General features: G+C 35.4%; 3 protein-coding genes across 4 annotated transcripts; 2 read left to right on the top strand and 1 right to left on the bottom strand.

Annotated features, from left to right (window-relative positions):
* Positions 1 to 640: 640 nt before the first annotated feature.
* Positions 641 to 2,718, bottom strand: LOC125187522 (F-box protein At2g26160-like). Of its 2 annotated transcripts, XM_048084128.1 has the most exons (3): positions 2,607 to 2,718; positions 1,175 to 2,083; positions 641 to 1,102 (listed from the first exon to the last, which is right to left on the bottom strand). In XM_048084128.1, exons 2-3 carry the CDS (start codon positions 2,061 to 2,063, stop codon positions 948 to 950), a joined length of 1,044 nt encoding a protein of 347 aa, XP_047940085.1. In that variant the 5' UTR covers positions 2,064 to 2,083; positions 2,607 to 2,718; the 3' UTR covers positions 641 to 947. The 2 variants fall into 2 exon arrangements, with proteins under 2 accessions (XP_047940085.1, XP_047940084.1); XM_048084127.1 differs by having other exon boundaries at positions 641 to 2,083.
* Positions 2,719 to 7,257: 4,539 nt separating this feature from the next.
* On the top strand, positions 7,258 to 10,970 carry LOC125190376 (serine/threonine-protein kinase fray2). Its single transcript, XM_048087666.1, has 7 exons — positions 7,258 to 7,406; positions 7,579 to 7,697; positions 8,242 to 8,979; positions 9,123 to 9,197; positions 9,464 to 9,555; positions 10,343 to 10,414; positions 10,573 to 10,970. Exons 2-7 carry the CDS (start codon positions 7,580 to 7,582, stop codon positions 10,717 to 10,719), a joined length of 1,242 nt encoding a protein of 413 aa, XP_047943623.1. The 5' UTR covers positions 7,258 to 7,406; position 7,579; the 3' UTR covers positions 10,720 to 10,970.
* A 2,370-nt stretch (positions 10,971 to 13,340) lies between these two features.
* On the top strand, positions 13,341 to 15,962 carry LOC125187247 (F-box protein At2g32560-like). Its single transcript, XM_048083802.1, has 5 exons — positions 13,341 to 14,261; positions 14,340 to 14,419; positions 14,501 to 14,673; positions 14,864 to 14,938; positions 15,640 to 15,962. Exons 1-5 carry the CDS (start codon positions 13,644 to 13,646, stop codon positions 15,825 to 15,827), a joined length of 1,134 nt encoding a protein of 377 aa, XP_047939759.1. The 5' UTR covers positions 13,341 to 13,643; the 3' UTR covers positions 15,828 to 15,962.
* Positions 15,963 to 22,809: the final 6,847 nt, after the last annotated feature.

Raw genomic sequence — 22,809 nt, 5'->3', positions numbered from 1 at the left:
AGTAGTATGATGCGGTTATTTTCGGAAAGGAGAACCCAATACTTAGGTTTTTGTGTTGGAGTTTAAGATCATCGTGTTCTATGATGCGGTTATGTTGGTTATATGTAATACCTCCCTGAGGGACCTTTTCCCCCTAGAGTTACTCCCCACCCCCAAATCGGTCTGCTAGTCTTGGCTAGTCGGCATGTATCCCTAGAGTATGTCAGAGTCTTACTTGTACTTTATTTGCGTCTTTATATTCCATTCATTGATTCTTAAAAAAATAAAAACTCTCTTTACTTTTTTTCACTCTTATTTTATCACTTTTTCTCACCCTCTTATTTTATCATTTCTCTAATTAACTCACAAAACAACGCTATATAAAATAGTCGAAAATGAAAGCTCATTTAGAGTGAGACAGAGAAAGTATTAGACAATAGTATCTACAAGATTAAAACATAAATTAGATATGATAAAATAAATATCACACTATTTTACTTGATTTCGAATTTGAGAATATTTTACTTGATTTCGAATTTGAGAATGCGTAATTAGTTTAGTTACACATTGTCAGAAAGTGTAACAACCAATCTCAGAAGCAAAAAAGTGACCCATTTTTAAAAGCTAATAGCTGGATTGATCCGTTTCAAGAATATTGCCGTAAATTTAAACTCCGGTGATTCGGCATGCTTCAGTTGCTTATGACTAACACTTTTAAAAAGAAATACAGTTTCAATTCCATACATTGTTATTCAAAATTCCTCGTTTAAACAATGCATTCATCTTGAATCTTGAATATCACACTTATTTCAGAGAATCAGGGCAGAATCAAATCCATACATGAGCAGTTGAGCACACATATCTCACAATTCAGCCTCATCATGCTTAGACAAAATCTACCATAGCAGCAACCTTCAAAAGCTTCTATGATCCTTTGATTGAACACGACGAAAGAAATCAAGCTCGCTCTAGCGCAAGGTAGGCATCACCCAAATTGGGAAAGAAAAGTGCTTCTGAGTATCAGTGCCTATGCAGAGGGGTCCTGAGTAACCACTCCTCAAGCTATACACACCCACATTGACACGAGTCACCCTCTTCGGCCACCCTTTATCCTTCTTCGATGCTACAAAATACACGCTGTTACTTTCGCAGTTCAAATAGCGGGCTGTACATACAGCAATACAGGTATTATCACCAACAAAAATTGTGCGACTTCCCAAGCTGCTCAACCTGACCCACTGCTTGTTGTCAAAATCGAAATTGTAGACCAGAAACACAGTTGACTCTATGTAAGACCTCCACGGATTACCCCCACGATTTTGGTAAACCATCCAGAGATCTCCAGATGATTCGACCAAGGATATTCGCTCCGAGCCCCCAATAAGAAGTGATAAGGCAACATTCCTCGGAGGGTCTTGCCCACTTATAGCAGAAACGGTTATGTTATCAATGTCAATGAGGACAAGAGATCCCATAAAGGAGAGAGCAAAGATTTGATCTTTCACACACGTAACATCTATAAACTCGGAATGAGTTTTATCTTTGACACATCTCCAAGAACAGTAGCCGGGTCTACAAAATGCTAACTGCTTCAAAGTGCCATAAATTATCATAACCACCAAGTCCTCATTAGCATCGGAAGTGCACGGATTCCTAAAGACGAAGGCTCTCTCTATGATATCATACCAACTCAGAAAATCACCAAAACTGATTTGTAGTGAGGACTTAGGAGGGAGTTTATAAGAGATATGAGTAAAGGGATTTAGAAGCTGGATTTCAAGATCATTTCCTGTAGTTACAAGCCACCCTGAAGAAGAACCCCAGCACCGCCTACCACAAGCCTCAGGCAGCTCCGAGTTAGAAACCTTATTTGTATACAAGCTTAAGAAACTTATTATGCTACTGTTTTCAGTGTATGAGAACATTAATACCGGAACCTGAGGACCTGGATTCCATTCCTTAGCCAAATAAACCGATCGCCACGAGCAACAAACAGCAGAAAATGCAAGGAAATCTTGAATCACTGATAAACGTCCAGCCACCTTGTGGATGATATCATATGGAAGTTTGGACCAATCAGCCATTATTGATCTTTCCACATGACCTGATTCAGATACTTATTAGTAATTTTTAACAAATACTCATGTGAATGCAGCAAAAAAAAAGTGAGATGCATTGAAAATGATCCATCCAAAAAGGGGCATCGAATGTAAGAGGTGAAGAATCTAATGAAACCTAGACTTGTGTGCAGCATAAAATCAACAACTTAAACATGAATCCAACTTTCCTTCAAGTGTAAATAATTCAAAAATAACTGTGACTACACTCCTAAATTAGATACTCCTATTTCTTCCCCTGCATTGCAAATTACAATTACAAATCAACGATATTGCCATCAAAAATGTCGGCAGTCAATTCGGCTCTTAGAGAAACCAGATCAATTTATATCCAATAGAAAGGGACTTAATTATCAGAAAGCAAATTCAATCCTCGGCGCAAATAATCGCAATTTAGCATTACATAAGATGGCATTAGCTAATTAATCGAACACGAAATCAAATTTTCACATAAGGAATCAACGCCGCATAAAAATTGGGTCCAAAAGGTGAAGATTGAATCAAATTTACCAGAATTATAAACAGCACGACACAATTTCTGGCGGAGAAGGATAGAATGAGATACGCTAATGCTAATCTGGAATCTGTAGCTGTTATCCAATACTGCAATTTCTTAATTTCCTTTTGTTATAAAACATGGTTAAGCACATTTTTTTTACTGAGATTTACGCGGCAACCTCTCTTAAAATAATATTATCATATTTTCACCGTTCTTAGCCAAAGAGTAAATTTTCTCGGCTAGCAATATCTAATACACTATACAACAATATTCAATACACTATACAACAATTCATAAATGTAAAAATCTCGGTCAGCAATATACAACATTGTATACAACAATTTTTTCTTGGCCAACAGTATCCAACACACTATACAACAATCTGTATAGTGTTTATAATATTGCTGAATATGTGGTGTCATATTGTCACTTTAAAAGGTGTTGTCATTTTAACACCGAAATTTATATTCTCATAATTCCCCTAAATATAGAGAATTTGGTCATAAGTTTATAAGACTAGTATCATCATCTATGCACAGACCAAATTTTTTTTTTCTTGAACTAATTGCCCACTGTTAAGTAATTAACTGAAATAAAAAGCAAAATCATTATATGGAATGCAAAATTCACAAAAATATTGGAGTTTAGATATTAGCAATATATTTTAAATGCATCAGTACTACCCAAGTTTTTTCTTTTTTAATTTCAAATGCTTCTATCTTAGTAGGTATAGTTCTTCGCCGAGACGAAGAAATTGTACTCTCTCCATTCCAGATTAATAGAATAATTTTTTTTATTTTAGGAAGTTCCAACATAATTGAACATAATTGAGTCATTTTTATTTTGGCAAAAAGTAATTCTACATTTTACTTTATTACTATCTCTTATCTCTCTTATTTTATTCACCGTCCACTTAACACACTATTCTTAATCTTTGTGTCGGAAAGAAATATCTCTATTAATATAGAACCATAGAGTCGTATTTAACTTACTCTATTGTTTTTATTTTCTTCTCACGTGTTCTTTTGTTGTTCCTTGTGCAAGTTGGTTATGTGTGTACGGGTTGTTGAAAAAACAATTGTTGAGATAAAGTAAAATAAATAGCATGAAAAGTACAATGACAAAAAAGAAACATAAAAGTTGAAATAAGACAAAAAAAAAATTTGTGATTAATCACTAATGAAATTTATATTTATAGAAAATTTAGTAGCTCTTGACATTCTTCTAATAACCTTTAGTGACAGCAATATCATTCATTATAAATTAAATCAATAATAAATATATCTTATAATTTTGTTTAACCATTCTAATAATGCTTAAATAATTAATAAGTGCTTTACCATTAAATATTTTCCCTCCGAAATCATTAATAAAAAAATAATATTAAACAATAGATAACATTCCAATTAAAATAGCGTTCCACTAAATATCTCTAATTATCTCTAATTAGATGGTGGCATGCGTGCTATTACAAACAAAATTTTACTTGCTCAATTAAATAATTAATTGGCCTATTGTCAGAATATGACGCTTGAGACTTTATAACTAAATGAAAGTAATAGAGAAATATAGTAAATTGTGTTAAAATTTTCTATTGATATAATTTTGTCATTTGTTGATATTTTTTAATGGTCCAGATAATAGTTCAAAGTTCATACAATATTTAGAGCTTTCATTTGATCACATCTTTATATATATATATATATATATATATGCATGTAGTATTTTAAAACTTGGCTCTTTTTCCATGCGTATACATATTAATATATACGTATGTAGTATTTTAAAACTTGGCTCTTTTTCCATGCGTACACAAGTATACGCATGTACTATATTTCTCTATTACATTCATTTAGTTATAAAGTCTTAATAAATAACTATATTTATATGCTTTACAATTACTAATATTACATGTGTGTATATATATATACATTTTAACTATATAAGAAGATATCTCCTAATTTATTAAATACCTCTTGTGTAATACTCACTTGCTATAATATAAATAATAATAATATCTAATGACTAGAAATTATATAATCATACAAACTGATAAATGATTTGGGTTAGGGACGTTACATACTTTAACTTTCCAACAACCATTTATCACTTTAATTTAGTTTAGTTTTAATTAGTTCTCTCTCTAGAAAACTTTTCTCTCTTCCTTAAGAAGAGAGATTTCAAATTCAAACTCATGGCTGCCAAGATCTTTTGTCCATCATGGATCAAAGTATTTATTTCTCTAATTGCTAAAATCTTTTGTCCATCATGGGTTAAAGTATTTATTTCTCTAATTGCTTGTTCTCTTTTGCACCGTTCTCTCTCTTAGTTATTGTTGTTGGTCTTGTTTTAGAAGCTTATTTCAAGTAGTTAATGTTTATGTGTTTAATGTGTTTTAAAGTTTAGTTCAACCAGTACTTAGATCGATAAATCAACCTTCTAAAGCTCCATGTGTGGGAAGTTGCAATCAATTGGCAATAATTTGGGGGCCTTTCCATCTCTTCAAGCAGTCGTTGCACAAGGTTCGGGTTGTAAGTCGAAAAGGCTTGGCTCCTACAAGGGCAAGGTTGTTGTTTCTAGTGGAGGTGGCGCACTCCCAAGGGATCCTGGACAAAAACATGACCAGGCCAACACACATTCACTGAAAAACGGTCTACCAACTGTGGTCCAAAAGTTGATGTTCATCCGGGGAAAGAGAGAAAGAAAAATCATTCGAAGAAGTGATGTTCAGCCCGTCCTTTGGATGAGTCATCGCTACACGTTGACCCGTCTCAATGGTGGTGACAACTTGGAATGCAACGGGACTACAACAACCCTGCAGACAACCTGTTGTTGTGGACTTTATTAAGTCTAATCGAGTTGATGTTATGGGTCTCATTGAGACAAAGATGAAGGATACCGACGTCAAGATGTTTGTTACTAGATACTTCCCCTCATGGAAGTTTGAGTTTAAACTAGCTGATATAAACAACACGTGTATAATGCTCCATATCTGGAACCCTCAGGCGGTGGATTTAGATGTTCTGAAAGTGGAAGAACAGACCATTTACACAAAAATATGGTGCACTCGAACAAGAAATTAATTTCGATTTTCTATTGTTTATGGCTTACGTTCACCTGGTACACGACAACCTCTGTGGGAGTTGTTAGTCAACTTTTGATTGCAGGGCGGCCTCTATCTTGTTAGTGGAGACTTTAATGCTGTTATGCATATGGATGAACGTAGAGGAAGGAGGAAGCCCGAGAATAAGGAGATGGATGGGACGATCCAAGCTTGTGCTCGGCTAGGCCTCCAAGACACTTATTCAATAGGTTGTGCTTTCACTTGGTCAAACGGCACAGTCTTTAGCATGATCGACCAGGTCATGGTCAACCAAGTCCGACTCAATGTTGGATTCCTTGCGAATACTACTTTCATGCCAGCGGGCTTCCAAACTGATCACTCACCGCCCAAAACAAAAATCTTTGGTGATGTTAAATCTGGAGATTCGGGCTTGCCTGGATTCTCCGTGTCTTTGGGTATGCCCAAGTTGGAGTTTGTAACATGTGTTCCATATATTCGATTGATTTAATTATAAAAAAGGTCTAACAATCAAGATCAGTGCTTGTATTATTTTAATTCGAAATTGATTAATTTTGTCTAATTACAAAGTTAAAATAAAATGGGCCGTGGAAGTAACACTAGTTAAATGTAAAACTTGAGTTTTAACTGCATGTGCATCTTACTTTCGAACTACCAGTTCATACAATTTATCAAAATTATCAACGTTAATAATGTGAATTGCTTCGCTATATATCTTGTAGAGTCTGAGATGCCAATCACGAAGACTACAAACAATGTTTTTAACGCAATTCATGATGACAGTCCCACTTGAGTACCCACCTAAAGATAAAGAAAAAAGAAGATTGTATTTATTCATCAATTTCAGTAGACTAGTCGATTGGATTAGTTAACCGATAATCGATTTGTAGGCTAACTGATTGGTACTATACTAGTATACTGGTTCTGCCACGGTTCCAAACTTCCATAGTTGAGGTGTATTCTTTGTTAATTTATTGATAGTATCAATTCAGTTAGAACTTAGGACTGAATTTATCATTTTATTCAAATGTAAATTACTCTCTCCGTACTATAATAAGAGTCACACTTCACTTTTCCTATAAATAGTAAGTAGGTCTCACGTTCCATTAATTCATTTAACCCACATTTTTATTATAAAATCAATATAAAAAAGTGAATCTACGGAGGGAGTATTATATATGTATTTTGAACTTTCAAAGTCAAAATAAAATTTCAGTAAAACATAATGCGTTTGTGAATGCCTTTAATTTTTCTTATATTAGCCCAAAATAAAGGGTTAATAGCCCCAAACAGCACCATATTTACTCTGATTTCTAATCTTTGCGTTATTTTTTAAAATATAATTTTTTTTGCAATTACAATATTGATTGATTTTCAATTATTTTACTAAGTTTCTTTCCTTAATAAAGCAGTGATACATCTGACATTTTTTTGTGAATATGGAGAATATAATGTTGCAAAATTCAAAAGGTTATACTTGTAATTATGATATTTTAACAATTATTAAATGGAATAAATATGTTCAAGGTAGTCGAATATGGGCCGAAGCCCAACTTACGTGCCCATGAAAGTAATGTTATCCGAAAAATCTCATTTTAGGATATTTCACTGACCTCCGTTCGATTCAATCATACCAAATTTCAAAATCACTCCACGCAAATTAAAGGAACCCTAACTCATTGAGCTCTTCAATATTCGAATTCAGGCTACAAATTGTAGTAAAACACAGGTTTGTTTTGGAATTTGTTTTTAATTTATTGTGTATCTTGTTTGAATGTGTATTGCGTACGAATCGCTGTTTCCTACGTGTTTATGATTTGAGCTGTTTTTTATTTGTGTTTTCGATTTCAATTTGATGTTTTGACATTTTTTTACTGGCTTATTGAATGTAATTTACACAGTATGGATTCAAATGCGCGAGAAAGTTCGGATTCGGCGGAATTCCGGAAGCCTTCGAATGATGCTGCTAATAGGAAGTACAGGCGCAGATCACCTGTTGGCGGATCATCGTCTTCTGATGGTCAGTATCTCCTTACCATTAAATCATCATTAGAAACCATACATATCTAAAAAAAAAACAAAACTTTTTTTTAATTTGTTTCCACTGTATTAATTACTAAGCCGCTATTAGCTACTAACGATAGGATTGAGTAACAATTTGATTTCCAGCTTCGTAGTGACTTGTTTACTATGAGTATTCATTTGGTTCCTCATATTGATATTTCTTAGAATATATCCTAAAGAGGCGATCAATAATTTTCTTTGTTAATGGTTCGGTTAATCCAAAGATTTTCGAGCATGCCATTACTTATATTGGTGATTTTTGGCTAATTCTACATTTAGTGAAATTTATACTACTGAGATGCATTATTTGAACTATGTGTAATCAGGTAGCCTTACTTTCAATTCTTGCGATGAATATGAAGTGAATTTAAATTGAAAGAGGAATACTTCCTATACTGTTTATGACATGTTATGTGAGCCTTAAGTTGTTCTCGATATTTGGTATTTTGGTTGTAATTAACTATTCTTGTATTCCTATAGCATCTTTTGCTTGTATTCAGGGAGTCCACGCAACAGGCACAGCTTAAGTCCAGCCCCATCTAGGAAGGAAACTGCTAGGGTTGATGATAAACGAAAAAGGGATGATGATCAGTCTGGGCGTAGTGATGAACCATATAAATCCTCTGATCGGCACTCATCTAGGAGTCACTTTAGGCAAGATGATCGTAGCAGACGTGATAGGCATGTGGATAACTATGATAGAGGTCACGCTAAGTCATCCTATCGTTCACGGGATTCACGAATCAACAATAACTTGGATTACTCCAGGTCGGATAAAAACCACAAATCTAGAGATTATGCAAATGAGGCTGACACATGCTCTCATGGAAAATCTGATGGTTTAAGGAGTAGAAATAGGGATAAGGACTCATATGACAGAACTGGATCTGGTAGGAGGCATGCTGCTGCTGAGGAAAGGGACTGGGACAGGGACCGAGATAGGAACAGAGAAGGTAGGGCTGACCATTATGGAAAGACAGATAATAAGAAGAGTTTTGTGGATCTCAAAAGTGATCGTTCACCTGCATATGAAGAATCAAGGGGCCTCCGAAATGATTCTTTTGCTCAAAGGGATAGTTCTGTCTGTCATGTGAAAGAAGCTTCTTGGAGAGATGGCAAGGAACTAGACTCTGCAAGCCATGCTAATGATGAAAAGAGAAGAGATGATGGTCGAGGTACATATAAGGAGCAAGCCAATAGAGAATCAAAGGAGCATTCTGATGATACGTCCATCAAAGGTTAAGATTCTGAGAAGCCCAATTTTTATGCTTTGGGAAGCCCATGTTTTGAGACTGATGATTTGTTTTGCTTCGTCTGCTAGTTTCTTTCTATTTCGTTTTTCGTTTTGCAATGTCTGATATCTTCTGGAACTACTCAACAGGTACTTCTGAGCCTTTTGTTACAGATTCTGATATTGATGCTGCGAGAATTGCTGCAATGAAAGCTGCTGAATTAGGTACTTTAATTTCTGTTGACTGTTATGGCAGTTTCCTCTTGATACCCATATATCCATTGACATGACATGCATTTTTATTTTGTGGAGATTTTTTTTTTATCGATATATTTTCTTTAACTTGTTTGGTTTTTTGTCATGTGTGGTAAAGTGGTTATCTTCTACCATTGAAATTGCATTATCAGTTCTTCATTTTAGCATGGATTTGTTATCTACTGTTATCTGAGCTGAACTCTCTGGCTGTCATTCTGTTTTTTGAATGAACACAGTTAATAAAAATTTAGTCGGTACGGGATACATGTCAACTGATCAAAAGAAGAAGCTTTTGTGGGGCAACAAAAAGAGCTCTGCTACTGAAGAGGTATTTATAATCATCTCTTTACTTCCACTTCAAAAAACTCATCTTTTTACTTGCACAATCTCTTAGTTTCATAAATACCAACCCATGGATTCTGTTATATCCAACCAAATGCTCCCTCCTTCCGTTCATTAAATGTCCCAGTTTTCCTTTTCCGTCCATCAGCCAATAAATGTCCCATTTCATTTTTACTCCCTCCGTCCCACTTTAGGAGTCCCAGTGTACCATTTTTGGCTGTCCCATTTTTGGAGTACCGGTTGGAATATTCAATAAATGGTAATAGGCCCCACATTGCACTCACATTTCATTATAAAACTAATATATAAAAGCAGGACCCACATTCCACTATCTTTTTTCACCAACTTTCCTCTACATTTCTTAAAAACACTTGCCGAACTCAAATGGGACTCCTAAAGTGGGACGGAGTGAGTACTATATTTGGTAAGTGGACCCTACGTTCCATTTACTCATTCCACTCACATTTTATTATAAACCAATATATAAAAGTAGGCCCCACATTCTATTAACTTTTTCTTTCCGCTTTACTTTATAAAGTCAAACAATTTCTTAAAATCCGTGTCGGTCATATATGGGACATTTAATCATGGACGGAGGGAGAATATAATTATTAATAATGTCACTTATTATTTCGAATGTCTTGAGAACTGACTTTCTTTTTTCCTGTTTGCATGTTGGACTTAACTCTATATATACCATTTGGTGTGCCTTTCCATTCTCACTTGTGCTTTCCCGTCTAATTCCTGTATGGTTGACAAAATTTTTCATGTAGTCTACTGCACATCGTTGGGATACGCCAATTTTTGGTGACCGTGAACGACAGGAAAAATTCAACAAACTCATGGTAATTTCATACTTCCTTTTCCCTTGGTTGTCGCATCATATTATATGGTGTGCATGGGACCATGTAATGCATGAATAATTGGGTTGCGTGCTCATAAGAATTCATCCACGTACTAATGCCCTTTTAGAGTCTGAGGTTGCATTGGTGGCCAATTGTAGGGTGTGAAGGCGGATGCAAAGGTAGAGAACCAGGGAGACAACCCCGACATGGAAAAGAAGCGAGAGCAACTTCAGATGGAACTCGAGAAACAATATACAGCCGGACTGCGTCGAAGAGATGGTCGGACTGTAGGACTCGGCCTTTAGAAGTTTGCTCTAGGTACTTGCGGGCTTGTATGAATGTACGTTTGGCAATCGAGATATATTGCGTGAAAAAACTATTCTGTAGGAGTGTTGTAATCTGGGCTTTGAACGTGACTGGCGGTAAGGCTTCTACTTATATTATGGTTCTCGGATTAATTGCAAGTAATGTCGTTGGGATTCATCTTTTTGTTGGTGGATTAACTTGCTTGTTCAAATATTTCTGGTTACAATCGATCATTTGGTCATTTTCTTTATTTTTATTTTTTCCCCTTTTGTGTGCTATTGAATATCTAGTGAACGAACGGATTGCTTTTATCAAATGCCATGGATATGAATAATTAAGTCTCCATCTTGGAAATGTTTGTTGTTTGTTGGAAAATAAAACGCAGGCATTATGTAGAGTCTAGAACTAGTGGCATGAATAAGGGGATTGGACTTGATAGCTTGAATTTTATCACCTATAGGGCCATCCCAGCTAATATTATGCTCTGTACTACTAAGCTCTTTACTTTTCTTTCAATAATTGCTAAATAAGAGTTGATATTATTGGTGCCACTTTAAAAATTGAAGTAGGGGAAAATAATCTATCAGCACATTAACTAGAGCATGTCAAAGCAAAGGAAAAGAGAAAAAGAGGGCACTGCACATTAATTTCCTACTCTACTTTAAAAGAGTAGGAAATGGAGGATTGAGAATTGCATTAGAACTTGGTATACCTAGCCAAATTGATAATTATTTATCAAATGGCATTACATTTGCAAATGATTTATGAAAGGGGAGAAGTGGAGAAAGTACTTCCCCCATTCTATTAGTGTTGGAGCTTCTTTTTGGTACGGAGATTAAACAATACATATTTAATAAGTAAAGTGAAGTGAAGTGAAGTGGAAAAAAGTAGGAGAGGAATAAAGTACAGTGATAATGGGTTGTGTTTATAAAAAAAGAAAATGATTCAAACTCTTATGGAACGGCTTAAATATAAATATGTTCCAACACTTGCGGGTTATATTACAAGCTCTATACAACATTAACTTATTGATTGATTAGTGTTTCTATTTCTTTAAGTTTAACGCATTTCCTTGAAATGTAATTTTGCTTCTAATCTTTAGAAAGTCAAAGCATCCCACTTTCTCTCTCACGTTACCTAAGTTAATTACTACTATATGATAGAGTGAAACTATTGGTAAAGTGCTCAGTAACAAAATACATGATGAAGTCTCTCCACCCAAGAAGAAAAGAAAAACATAAAAAATATGATGGGATGCCTAATTTCTTGGTATGGATGGGGACTGTATATGCTGGTTAGATAGGCATCATTTAGTTAGTGATTAGTAGATTGATCCAAACAATTAGTAGTATATCATACTCATATGTATGGTTTGATTACCTAAGTAGATTTATTTAGGTAACAAGTTATTTCAGTTAATTTACTGATGAACCAACTTCATCTTCAACTTCATATCCCTATTTAATTCATCTTAAAAAATATCGAATAGTCTTTTTAGGAAGACTAATTATTTAATGTAATCTCTTTTGGTATGAAAATAACTGCAGGAAATTAGGTAGAGTAAAGTTGGCCTACATCTCTAATGAGTAGATAAATTCTAACCATTTGCAATTAATTTATTACTACTGTATTTTAGAAATAAATAGCTGCTCTTTTAGATATGAAAATTCAGTATTTTACTGCCACGTGTCCATAAATAGGTTACCTGTGCACCCACCAATTTGTGATACATCTTTTACTTTTCAGCAAGAAGCCATATCAATTTTATCAAAAAAATTCGATCTTGACAGTTTTCTTTATAAAATAAGGAGAAACCTTTTTCACCACGCCCTTATTTAAAAAGAAAACTTAAGTTTTAATGAAAGTGAAAGTCTTGACAATCTAGATTAAAGCAAAGGAAGATGTGGATGCATTGTTTGTGTTCCTAGATTGTCTTTTGATGTAAACAAAGGCATTGTTTTCACCAAAGGGTTTAGGCTTTTAGCAATAGAAATCTTAGCAAAGTAAACGGCTCAATTCCTCTAGATTTTATTCCTCGGTTTAAATAAATATTTAAATTAATACAAGTATTTATTGCAGCCCACCTGCATGTTACTTTCTCCGTCCGCGAATAGGAGCCATTTTTTCATTTTGATCCATCCGCTAATAGGAGTCCTAAGTCATAATTACCATAAATGGTAAAGAGGTCTCACATCCCACTAACTCATTCCTCTCATATATCATTTAAAACTAATATATATAAGTAAGACTCATATTATACTAACTTTATTTCATCCACTTTTCTTAATACTCCATCTGTCTTCATTAAATATGAAACGTTTGCTTTTCGGCAATAGATTTTATGCAGTTTTATCTTGTAAGTCAATGAAGATAGAATAAAGTAAGAGATAAGAAAAAAGTAGAAATAATGTTATTTTTATTTTAGGCAATGTTTCATTTTTAAATAGACAACTAAAAAAGAAAAACATTTCATATTTAATGGGACATAGATAATATTTATTAAAATCCTGTGCCGAAAATAAATAAAACTCCTATTTCTAATGGATGGAGTATTAATAAAGTGAGAAAAAGGCTTAGAGAAGAGAGAATTCAATGCATGTAGATGAAAGCCACATAAATTGGGTGGGAGGTGTTTCATACTTTCATGGTTCATCGATTTTGGAGTTGTAACTCCCAACAATCAAAATTGTCGGTTGTGTTGTCTATAGACAGAGCACCTTTTTCTTAACCATTAAATCGATTTGATTAATCTTGCCTACTCCGCCATTTTCTTTCAAGCATTACTATAAATTAACAAACTTAACTTTCAGCTGATTAGAACATCTTTGTTCAAATTACAAGTTACTTATCTTCATGCAAAAAACTTCCTTTTAGATTAGATTAGATCTCCAAACCTTTCTTCTAAAAAATCTCTTGTTTGACAATGTTGCTTTTCCTGGTTTCTTGTCTATCTTTCCTACTGCTTTTTTCTCAGTCATTTCTGAAGCCAAAACCAACTCCCAAAATGGGATCAAGAGTGTGGAGATTCCCCTTGTTTTTTAGGGAAATTCTCTTTCTATTGGCCAAGAAAAGAAAGGATCTAAGGAAAGTTTTTCAAACTCCATCATCCAAGAAAATTGTGAGCACAAAATTTGAGAGAAAACAAGAAATTTGTAGTATGTCTCTAGTTGATCTCCCTGATTTGGTTCTAGACTGCATTCTTGAGAAACTCTCAGCTGCTGAGCTCTGCAGCATGGCTGGAGTTTGCATCGCTTTGAGAGAGAAGTGCACAAGTGAGCATCTATGGCAGAAGCTCTTGAAACAGAAATGGGGTGAATCCATTGGTGCTGCTGCTTACACACAATGGCAATCTCAGATTCCTGCAAAAAGATTCTTGCTTTTCACTGAAAAAAGAAGAAGCAAATCATGGCTCTTCTCCAACCTTTTCAGGTTCAAATCAGAGACTAGGGAGAAAAGAGTAACACCAAACTCTGTCATGTCATGCTATCTTGCTCTTGAAACTGGAAAATTCTGGTTTCCAGCTCAGGTTTTTAACAGAGAGGTAAATTTCATTTTTCAAGGGATTTAATTTCTTGATGTAATTAAACAAGTTTAGTGATTTAAGTTTTGTGATGTGCAGAATGGGCATGTGGGATTTATGCTTTCATGTTATGATGCACAGTTAAGCTATGATTCGGCCACAGACAATTTTGTTGCTAGGTAGGATCAACATTCATTCTTGTTTATTTTATTTGAGTATCAAGATTTGGTTTTGAGTATCAAGATTTGATCTTTTTGCAGGTATAAGGCCCAAGGGCGGTCTATGATTGAGGAAGGTATTGATTGGAAAAGAATTAGAGCACCAACTGTGAAAACTCCTGCAAATGTTCTTCACATTTCGACTTGCTTAAATGATCTCAAACCTAATGATCACATTGAGATACAGTGGAGGAAAAACAAAGACTTTCCATATGGTGTGTGATTCCTCACTTTTTGTGTGTGTATTTGTGGGTGTGAGAGAGAGTTGCCTCATGACCAGCCAAGAGTGAAGAAAAAGATTTTGCATTGAAGGGGGTGGGGTGGGTTTGAAATTTGAATAGTTGGATCTGTCCAACTGTATTCATTAATGAACATTTTTAATGTTTTCTTCTCCCAACACCACAGGTTGGTGGTATGGAGTGGTTGCACATCTGGATTCCTGCAGTGGCAATGAATTAACTTGTCAGTGTCACATAAGCGGTGAGCACATTAATTTCATACTCTCTAGTCTCGTTCCTTCCCATTGCACGTGACACATTTCTTTTGAGCACAAGTTTTAGTTAGTGGTTAAATAACGAGAGAATTATATGAGTGGGAAAAAAGTAAAGAGTAAAAGTAGGGGAAAAGATAAAGTAAGAGAGAGAATGTTACTCCTTTCATCCACGATTAAGTGTCCTAACTGACTTGACATTGATTTTAAGAAATGTAATGAAAAATTGATAGACAAAAATAGAGTAGAGTAAGTCCTATTTTTATATATTAATTTTAAAATAAAATGTGAGTTTGAGTAGTTAATAGAATGTGTAGTACATTATCAAAATAGTAAAAGATAAATGAGACACTTAATTGTGGACGGACGAAGAAGTTAACTTGAGATACTTAATCGTTAACAGGGGGAGTACCTTTTTCCCATAAAAGAAAATATCTCACTTATAGTGGGACGGTCCAAAAAGGAATATGCCTCATTGGACGGAGGGAGTACCTATATTTGCTTAACAAAAGGAGGGTGCTCCACTTTACTTCTAATTTTTTATAGAATCTTAAAATTTGAGTTTGAAGTTTGTTAAACCCATAATTCATGCATTTATAATGGGCTAATTAACATGTTTTAACTACCTACTTTAAGGTTTGTTTCCTACAAAATGGATAAAAATGGCTAAAATGTGTGTTTGTTTGTGTAGATACGATAGTGTTGGAGTTCAAGCAATACAGTGGAGAGTCGCGGTGGCGGAAGGTGGAGATGAAGAGGAAGGGCCACAGAGAGATTGGTAATGAGGTGGATGGATTTTATGGTGGGATTAGAAAACTTAGCAACAAGCAAGAAATTGAAAAATGGAAGCAGCTATGGCCAAACTGTACCTTGGAATAGCTCATTTTCTTTTAGATCCCTTTCTCAAATTTGTAGATAGCCTCATCATATTAGGGCTTTGCTTTTTTTTTGTGCATCTTGATGCAGAAGCCTATGGTAGTTCCAATATTTATATTTAATTTCCGCTTTTTATTATTTGAAAGATTGGTTGTTTTTATAAATTTGACCATGCTTAACACAAAAGGATGGAAGTGAAAGAGGATGGATAAACAAGAAAATAGAAGGATAGGCCCAATCAACATCAATTTCTTATTCCAGATTGGCTATCATGATATGGATTCATTGAGATCTATTAACCCAAGATGTATACCCTTTGATGGTAATATAAAGGTGATTTATCTTGCAAATGAACACAAACACACAAAAACAACAAAAGGATAGGGTGTGCCTAGCCTTCAAAAATTAGATCCAAAATGATTTGATGGAAGACAAGGAATGAAAAAGTGTGAATTTGATATTAGCTACATCTATTGATGGAGAAAATACTCTAAGCAATCTTCAACAGATTCAACTAATGACTCAACTACTCAAAGGAATTCACAAGCCCATTGATGCATACCTATACTTGATCATACTTGATTGAATCAATTGATGATCAAGCAAAATAGAAACTAGGAATTTGATAAAAACTCTCACCAATGAGAGAACAAAGCTCACAAGCTACAAATTCAATATTCAACCAAGCATAAAAATGAGAAAATATGCTATTTATAGGTTAGGCCAAATTCCAAGAAAAGGCCCACAAAATATAGCCTCTGCGTGAGACAACTGGTCGGGTGGCCTGGCCGCCCAAGAGTCACCCGTCCGAGAGGGATCTGCTATCTCAGCTGTGCCTTCGGGTGGCCACACATCCGGGTGGATTTTTGTAACCGAAAGTCACTCGTCAGGGTGGGATTTGTTGTCTTAGCTGTGCCTTCGGGTAGCCACCTGTCCGGGTGGAATTTGGTGACTAAAAGTCACTCGTCCGGGTGGGAACTGGACTCCGATTGAGGCATGTAAGATACTCACGCGAAGCTTTTTTGAAGATGAATACATTGGTGGCATTTTTAGAGCATTTGTACATCATCTTGATAGGCAAAATACTGATTGAATCCAGCTGCAGTTGCAAACTTTGATGCACGGCTTCCATGATCATATTATATCATCATAGCTATATAGAGTATCCACAATGGGAGGACTCCCTCCATGCCACAACACGCCATCACATTATCGTTTATCTCTTTATCCTGCATTAGGCAACAACTTCCACATGGACGCCCTTTCCTCATGTCTCTCCCATTAACTTGCATTAGTCATTGTTTTAGTTGTAGAATTGAAATACTTACGAATCATGTTGTTCAATCTTCTCAGTGAGCATGTGAAATATGAGGTTGTGCAGTCGGAGCTGATCCGGGGTCATGGCTGAAGTTTTTTTTCTATTTGGTGCACCACTTCCAGCCTTCGGCTCCACCGCTGAATGTGGGGCTCCTCTGGAGAAGTTGTCAGACATCGAAGAACTTGAAGGGCTTCTCTCATCACTGAAGAAGACTTCATTCGCCTTCCTAGCAATGTCGGCCAAGTTGTGCCCGCTCGGCCGCATCTTCTGGGCGTTGGTGTAGATGGTATCCCACTTGAAAAAAAAAAAAACAAAGAAGTATTTAAATCCCTAAACAGCTGAAAATCTAATTCCAGCTCTACTCACTTCATTGTATTAGGCATGTCTCCTCGAGCTTCCATCTTCTTTTTTTGTTTGCTACACTCAAAGCAGTCGATGATCACTGTGGGCTATTGCTACCGGGCAATCTCTTCCACCTTCTCTTTAGAAACAACTCTGCCTATCACGATATCCACCACGAGCTCTATGGCAATAACTACAACTTTTCGCAGCCATCAAAGAAATACCAAAAATGATCACAAAACATATACAGAGAAGAAATACAGAGGGAAAATTATTTGATAGTAATTTAGAGTTAGGTGAGTAGTCCTGAGAAATAAGGAGGAAAAAAAAAGAGCCAAAGTGATTGCATTTTTCCCACGAGAGAGGATATGGGAAACAAAAATATTTGATTAGGTCATATACAAGGGCAATTAAGGAATTAAATCAATTTAATTAGGTCAAATTTGTCATTGCACATTTATTTATGATTTCATAACTTCCCTACTAAACAAAGTGGGCTAATTAGAAATAATATTAACTAGGGTATCAAACACGAGATATTAAAATCATATCTTTCCCTAACTTGGTTCTAAATCTTGATCACTAACTAACCTAGGCATATCCCACATCACTTATCAAACAAGCCCTTAATGTTTAGGCTTTCGGCAGCCTGATCTTGCACCTGACTTCCACTTTTTTGAAGCTCCTTGCCCTCAGCGCCGACTGGACTTCAAAAAAGGTGATGGTACCTTCCCTACCATACATTATAGCATCTTGCAATTGCTCATGCGACTTCGGTAGTGCATTAAGGAGAAGAATCTCCTTATCCTCATTTTCTATGGTGACATCAATATTCTCGATATCATCTTTCGCTTTATTGAAATATTCTAGCTGCTCAAGAATGACATTCTCCTCTTGGAATTTGTACGAATACAAACACTGCTTCATGAATAGCCTATTCACGAGCGATTTCGTAGAATACAGGTCTTCCAATTTCGTTAGAATCCCGACCGCAGTAGTCTCCTTTGCCACCTCACGGAGCACTTTATCTTCAAGACACAACACCACCGTGCTATGTGCCTTGGCCAGCAATTCCTCTTTCTTTGCGGTTGCCTTTTAGTTGAGCACCTCATCCGTCTTCCCGGTCGACAACACCGCCGCCAGCCCTTGCTGGATGAGCATCGCTAGCATCTTGACTCGTCATAGTCCAAAATCATTTTTTCTTGTAAATTTCTCTGCCTCAAACCTTGGTGCCATTGATTTCCTAGAGTTTGATTCCCTGATTCAACAACACAAAGATGAAGTTCCCATAGATCCGCGCCACTTGTTGACAATCGGAATGGATGTGAACGGAAGTAGAAATCTTATTGAATCAGAGAATTGAGAAATTGGGGATTTTACAGCTGAATACTTGGCCAAAAAAACAACAACAAAGAAGTATTTAAATCCCTAAACTCTTCCAACGATAAGTTGGATCAATGACTGAAAATAAAGAGCCTAAGTCATTCTTCATCCAACGGCTCCTGAATGATCGTGCGATCATATGATCTAATTCCAGCTTTACTCAATTTCATCTAGCTTCGTTCAGCATTGAAAAACTGAACAAGGACAACTTCAGCAGCCAAATCTTAGGGTTAAAAGGAAAACAAAATATTTATACACCAAATGTAAGTAGCACAGAATAATCGGAGGCAGATGTGCTATGGTGCTAAGATCCCTCGATCTACTTTATCTTGTTGAGTCTACAAGAAAGAAAGTAATAGCAAAGTAAGTTATTTGCTTGGTTAGTGACATTTTGCAACTGATAAATAATAGAGCACAATTAATTCGGAGATACTCCATTAGTTCAACCAAATGTTCAATTTGCAGCAATATTAACACTGAGCGCGGAGGACTTCGAGGTGGAAGAAACGCTCACCGGTGCCCGCCTTCTGCAGAGCGGGAGGAAGGCGCCAAGGCCGCTGGCCGCGACCGACATTTGTCTTAGCTTATATACTGGCTGTGGTGGTGACTACTTACACTCGCAAGAGTCCGAGCCGAGAAGCCGACTGGCTGGGCGGGACACGTCACAAAGACGCCAGAGCTGAAGAATCTACCGTGACCGAGATCATATTCCTGGGAGCTGACAGCTGCTGGCACAGAGCCACAAGACGCTCAATGAAGGACCATGGCAGCGAGCGATCCGTCGGCATTGGGAGCGCCTCATGAGGGACTGCGGGCACTTCAACGGTATTTATTCTAACTTGATGACTCACATGACGAGTGGCCAGAACGAGCACATGGTCCGAGATGAGGCCATCCGGATGTATAGTAGCCAGTACTTGTCGACGAAGGGCTTCAAGTATTGGAACATCTACGATAAAGTTGAAGGATCTCCCGCAATATTAAAGCTTTAATACATAGGCCTTGAACCAGGGCTCTCAAATATGTCATGTTTTGTAACAGAAGCTTCATATTAGGAACTCAGTCATCCATCAAGGGTACATGATGGAGGCTATTTGAACCATTGAGATAAATTCAAAATGAAATCTAAGCCATCAATAGAATATCAAAGAATGGAGGCTAAGTATTCCATGGGATAAGCTTGGCATCTTGAATATTTATTATACCATACTATCTGCTCCCTCCATCCGCCGTTAAATATCTCATTATTTTCTTTTTCGTCCATCCTTCAATGAATGTCATTTCACTTTTACCATATTTGGTAATTGGACCCTACATTTCACTCTCATTTTATTATATAATGAATATATAAAAGTAGGGTTATGATCAATTGCGAAATTATTAACAATCACAAATTAAGACTAAATCTTAGTCATTAGATTAGCAGATCTAGTGGTTAAAATATTGTCACATAGAATTATTAAATAAACTTAAAGGGTATTAATGTCAATAATAATATATGATATTTAAAATTAACCACTATTTTTCTCCTCAAAATCATCTTAAAATTTTAAATTTACGTAACTCTCTCGATTTAAATTATTTTTCGTAAAAAAATATCAAATTAAAGGTAATTTCATAAGGATTCTAACGAGATCTCAATTGCATATGTTCCGATAATGATCGGATGATGAAATTTTAGAATTTTTATTTTAATTTTCGTATATGTTGATAAGCATATTTTATATCAATAAATGAATCAAACAGTCTCAATATAATGCATGTATAATATCAATAAAACTGTGTTGATATTTTTTCTTGTACTTGTGTTGATATTCGTAATACACCATGTTAGATATAAAAAAACCATGAAAATTATTATGTTATAACATATTGACTATTTTACCCTTTTATTGATATTTTATCTACTATTTATTGAAATACACGAACTTTAATCTCATCCACTAATTTTAAGATCTAATGGTGTATAATTAGTTTTAGTTGTGGATTGGATACTATATGCATTTTAACGTGATCCTATAAAAGTAGACCCCACATTCCACTGACTTTTACCCATTTATTTTTATAAAGTTAAACAACTTCTTAAAATTTATGCCGACCAGATATGAGACTTTTAATCATGGAGAGAGAGAGTATATATCATGCCACATAATCCCAAGGCTATAACATTTCATTAAACATTATATTCAACGGATTTCCACTTCCACAACTGTGGTATGACAACACCACATTAATTCAATAGATTTGATCTTCCATTTTTAACGAATATTTATGAAAGTATAAAGTTCAATTTTGGTCCATTGCATTCGTCCTAAAATTATTTTTGGTCTCATACATTAAGTTTGTAACCTTTTGGTCCCTAACAATTAACATATTATTTTGGTATTTTTGTTCCCAAACATACTGTTTTGGTCCAAAATAACAATTTTCTGTTAAAATTAACAGTCAAAATGTTTGATCAATTTAATAACTTGATTATAATCCAAGACTAAAGTTCAATTTTGGTTCCCTACATTTTTCATAAAATTCTTTTCAGGCCCCACACAATAAGTTTGTGACCTTGTTTGGGATCAAAAAGTACAAAAATAATATGTTAGGGACCAAAAGGTCACAAACTTAATATATGAGACTAAATAGAATTTTAGAACAAATGTAGGACCAAAATTAAACTTTAGTCTTTACAAAATGAGGACGGAGTTCATACAGTAAAACAAAGATAGACACTCTGCATTAGAGGTGGCGAAACGGGTTACCCGCGGGTACCCGCACCCGACAAGTCGGGTACCCGTACCCGATTTTAGCTAAATTGGTTGTCCCAATACCCGCCCCGTGATATACCGGGATTACCCGATACCCGTGTCGGGTATCCCGTACCCGGCATTGCGGGTACCCGTACCCGACCCGAAATTCGAATAAAAAATTTGAAAACCATAATAATCGTCAATGTTCCCTAATTTACTTAATTAATATTGATGGTAAACTTTGAATAGATTAAGAATAAAAGTGAGGGGACTCTATAGCTAGTTCCGATGAGTTTTCAATTGTATGTTCGTCGGAATATAAAAATGTTTCAAAAGAACTCTTAGAAACATTTCATTTTCTTCACTCATTTTGGAAAAATAATAATATAAATACTCTTCTCTACATTATTATCTCTCTTACTTTATTTTTTCTCCATTCTAACTATTTATTTTTAATTTTTCAAAATGAATGTGTATATGGCTATTATTATTTAACTATTTATTTTTTTCTCTAATTTAACTATTTGAAACGCCTCTATTAATATGGAATGGAGGGAGTATTAAAAATGCTATATGGCTCTAATACTAATAATAATGGGTATTAACGGGACTAACGGGTATACCCGCAAAACTCTAAAACACACTACCCGATCTCGTCCCATTTCCCGTTATCGTCGGGTATCGGGTACCCGATACCCGACGGGTAGCGGGTCGAGATGGAAATTACCCATTACCCACTACCCATTTTGCCTCCCCTACTATGCATATACCAAAATTAAAAGCTAAAAGCTCCACTTATGTGATTCACAAATACAAATAAAGGAAAGCAACGCAAAATCGAAAAGGAAGAGAATTAGCAACTACTACTACAAAATATAATCAAAACTACATCTACGCATCATTTTTTGGGATACATAGGAGAGAGGAAGGAGAATTGAGAGGAAACAAGATTCTGACAAAATTTTCCAAAACACTAACCCATAACTTTCAGTCCACCAAAAACTGATTTAAAATGTGTATCCCGAAGCATCTATCTAAGAGATGAGACTTGGATTTCATTTTTAATTTATCCCCATTTAAGCCCAATTAGGGGTTTCACATTATTTTCTCTTTTTATTACAAAACAACACTAGTTTAAATTTTAAACACACCAAAACTTATTACTAATCTAGTCATAAATCATAGGTTAATTAGAGCCTAT

Source organism: Salvia hispanica, chromosome 5 (genome assembly GCF_023119035.1).
Source record: "Salvia hispanica cultivar TCC Black 2014 chromosome 5, UniMelb_Shisp_WGS_1.0, whole genome shotgun sequence".
In the NCBI taxonomy this organism is placed as follows: domain Eukaryota; kingdom Viridiplantae; phylum Streptophyta; class Magnoliopsida; order Lamiales; family Lamiaceae; genus Salvia; species Salvia hispanica.
This window is presented reverse-complemented; position numbering and strand designations above follow the sequence as displayed.